This window comes from Rhinichthys klamathensis, unplaced genomic scaffold (genome assembly GCF_029890125.1).
Source record: "Rhinichthys klamathensis goyatoka isolate OS25496 unplaced genomic scaffold, OSU_Roscu_1.1 h1tg000011l_1, whole genome shotgun sequence".
Classification (NCBI taxonomy): Eukaryota; Metazoa; Chordata; class Actinopteri; order Cypriniformes; family Leuciscidae; genus Rhinichthys; species Rhinichthys klamathensis.
In genome coordinates, this window is record NW_026606564.1 from 4,258,151 (window position 1) to 4,261,933 (window position 3,783).

Consider the following 3,783-nt stretch of genomic DNA (forward strand, 5'->3'; position numbering starts at 1 on the left):
CCTCTCAACAGCCAGTCAGTTGAATCAGAAAGGGGTACACTTTATTTCAAATAGATAAAACTCTTGATCACAGATACCAGTAGAGAGACGAATGAGAGAACAGACACACAAAAAGACCCGCAAGGCACAAGTCATCTACACACAGTAAGTCACACAGTGCTTTAAACTCAACGGGACACCCCAATCCATAGGCACATACGGTTTATTGCTGTAAAATTTTATATGGTTAAAAGTTGTAAAACCTAAAACGTTGCTACCGTATTTTTAACAGGAAAACTCTGGTAACCACAGCTGCCAGGGTTTTCCTGTAAATGTAACGTTTTTTTTTAACAGTGCAGTAGTCATTGACTGCCATAGTATGGAAAAAATGGCTACCGTCAACTGTTTGTTTATCAACATACATTCTTCACAATATCTTCTTTTGTGTTCAACAGATGAAAGAAACTGGGCAATCCCTTTTCTTATTGGTCGTTATTAAGGTAGTAATTGTTTGACTCTGCTTTGGCAGCAATAACCTCCACCAAACTTCACCAAAAAACTTTGCACTATTTAAAAGTGTTTCAGTTCAGCATTATTCTGATGTCGAAGCCATTTTGTTGCATGTACCTCAGAATCTGTGTTTGTTGTTGTGACTTTGCTCATATTTCCACCGATTTATAAGACAAATTATATCGCAGTATTAACAAATTATATCTAACTATGGAAAATCATGACCAGTACAAAGTTTTGCTGAAATGCAAGGCCAGCTTTAATAAAACAGCAAGAAACAAATCAAAAGTTCATAAATTACTGCGTAAATAAATAATGCTTAAATACAATAAATAACGTAATAATAAATAATCATTCCTTTTAGAAACAGTAAACTAAAATGACTCGGCCGGCGACAACTGCTAGCTTGCTATTTTGCCAAAATGTAGTTGAAAACTCGATTTATTGTTATTGTCCGAAGGTTGAAACCCTTTAGGACTTTGCACAGCTTAAGTCGCTCTTGAAAAGAGTTTTGATGATCCATGGGCACCTGAAGAAAAACAAAACATAATCATACCTCCTTACACATCAAAGAGGTAAAAAAAAAAGTATTAAAAGCAACATAAACATATAACTGGTTTTACCTCTGCCGGAGAGTTGTCCATTACAGAGACAGAGAAACAGTTCTATTACGATGAAAAAAGGAAAGAATAATCACTGACTGAAAAAGAGCCTTGCAGTTATAGTAACTTAACAGTAGTTTAGTAAAGGTGTTTGTACCTGCATGAGGTCATCAATGCTTCTGACGACGGTTTTGGTGAGCTCTGGGTTCGAGTAGGCTTGAAATGTTTCCCGATAGTAGTGGAGATCTTCTAGAATTCTCTTCAGGCATTCATTCTACGAAGATACATGTCAGTGTAACAGACAAAAGACGCAGCCAATAAACAGAAGAATTGGAAGAATGGATTTTAAATTTACCTCATCAATATTACGGACAGTGCTGTGAGCGCAGTCGGCGTTCTGTTGAGTGAAAAACAAATAATAATCGTCAAATTATGATTTTGATTATGCCGAAATTCAGCAATCAAGAATGAACTGTGATGAAGAAAGGAGGGTGATCAGTAAGGATTTTTGAATACATTGGTATTTACATTTAGCAGCAACCCTAATAAAGAAAACCTAAAATATAAGCTTTTGAACGCAATTTGAGCGTCAGAGAAAACATTAATGTGACAGTTCATCAAGTTGCAGGTTACAAAACACACGCACAGCATTGAGTGACTCTGATCACGGCCGGGTGTTCTCTGGTATTACACACAATGTTAAACAGTAATAGATTGGGACCCAAACTGGTCCTCCGCATAGACCTCTAGTGCCAAATAACATCCAGCTCCACCTCTCCCGGATGTCTAATAGGTGGAGGGATGGAGTTATGGCTAGGATTCGGGTGTGGTTGGATATCCTAGCACCACCCACTACGCCCAAATTACATTCAGAGAGGGGCAGCTGGACTTCACTCCACCATGGCTCTGCAGTGACCAGACTCTCGAGTTTGGTGGCGAATGAATCCCCAAGGAGGAGTAGTATATCAAATTCCAGGGGCATGCGTTTTTCAAACAGCCCATAATAGCCGACTTCCTGTTGGGCTGGCGTATGCCGTAAAAGCCCTTTTTAGGTGCAAAAGCCCTAAAAAACATACACAGATCAGGGAAAAAAAAAAAAAAACATACAAAAAGGGTGTGCCTCAGACCGTCCAACTTGTGCCTGGACCTAATGACCGCGATTACAAAGCGTGTGCACATTTTCAAGAGTTTTTGAGCATGTTAAGGGCCCCAAAAGTACCCGCAACTTTGAAAGGAAATAATAATAATACTTTGTAAAACAATAGGGCCTCCGCCCGTTTGGCTTGGGCCCTAATAACAATCATTAATAAAAATCATTTCGAAAGTGTGCTCCTCTATGAGAGCATCATGACATCACTCTTACCTGCGGGGTGCAGGTAGCCACCGTTTGCGTCCTGAGGTGCACCTTTGCGTTTTGCTGTGTGCAGTCGAACCCGCTGAACAAGTGGTCCTGTAAGCGGATAATAAATATTATTAGACTACTTGTGTGTGTGTGAGAGAGAGAGAGGCTATACCCCCATACCCTCAAATAGGGCACTATTTGAGGGGACATCCATTTGTGGTGTCCGAATTTCGGACTCCGAAACCATAGTGGACGTTATTGAGTGCACTTATTCAATCTCACATTGCACTGCAATAACATGGTGTACAACCAATGTACGCTCAACGCTGTCCGAATTCACTCACTCGTTTTTATTCACTCCTTCAAGTTAATGGACTAGGGAATAGTGAATGAGGGTTTAGGGAACCATTTCGGATAATTCAGCCAGAGTGTGTGTTTATTAGCTATATGTGCTGGTTTATTGAATAACAGTCACTCACCATCGCGAGCACCGTGGACACGTTCCAGAGCAGGGAGCGCGCGAGCGCGTTGCACGTCGTTCCTGTGAGGCTCAAAGGCGATTCACGCGCTCCGACCGGACCGGCGACGCCACAGCGACACAGCGCGAGGCACAGGAGGATGCGTACAGACAAATCTTTAACAAAACAACAACATCACATTTCACAAAACGTGAAGGATAAATTGGATAGCTACACTAGAGCCGGGATCGTTTGTACATTAAAAACAGTAATACTTACAAGTACAGACCCTGGGCAGCATTGTTGCGTTCAGCTGTTGCACATTCTAGTGCTTAGGATCAGGATTTGTCCTTTTATAAATCTTTTGGAGGTATGGGAGTTCCCTTTTCGAAACATTAACTCAAATGAAAACAACCCGCTGCCCATGTGTTTTGTAATTTCCGTGGTATTACAGATGTTGAGTTCTGGAGTTTAGGACACGCTGCTTGCATACATTGGGAATTAACGCACGTTTCGATTTAGGCAGGCATAGGCTACTTCACAAACAGTGTGAGTACAGGATAACAATCTTGAGCCTTCTTATTCAGTAAAGCCCCTACTGTCACTTTAACAGCATTTTAAATTTAGCTGCATTCTCGTTTACAGTCATAAACATTTAGCAGAAACACGCAAAGAAAGGTTAAACACTGCATTTAAGAGATGTCCAGGTGTAACGTCCTAAAGGAATTGTATCGAATTGTTATAGTAAAATATAAATATAAAAAAAAATTCCCAGGTTAACATCAGTCTGACAACATTTGTGGTATGCTTTTGGTAATGTTGATAACGAAACGAATTTCTGAACTTATTTTTTTTCTTAACAAAAAGGAAAAGAAAAAAGGTTGTAGGGACA

At 40.2% G+C, this 3,783-nt stretch overlaps 1 protein-coding gene across 1 annotated transcript; it reads right to left on the minus strand.

The window, feature by feature from the left end:
• Window positions 1-747: 747 nt before the first annotated feature.
• Window positions 748-3,074, minus strand: zmp:0000001127 (interleukin-12 subunit alpha; the record flags this gene model as incomplete). The annotated part of the gene is made up of 6 exons (XM_056267319.1): window positions 748-1,018; window positions 1,113-1,154; window positions 1,249-1,365; window positions 1,447-1,488; window positions 2,455-2,541; window positions 2,913-3,074. Coding segments are annotated over 6 exons (570 nt in total), but the record flags the coding sequence as incomplete, so codon positions are not given.
• Between the last annotated feature and the right edge of the window lie 709 nt (window positions 3,075-3,783).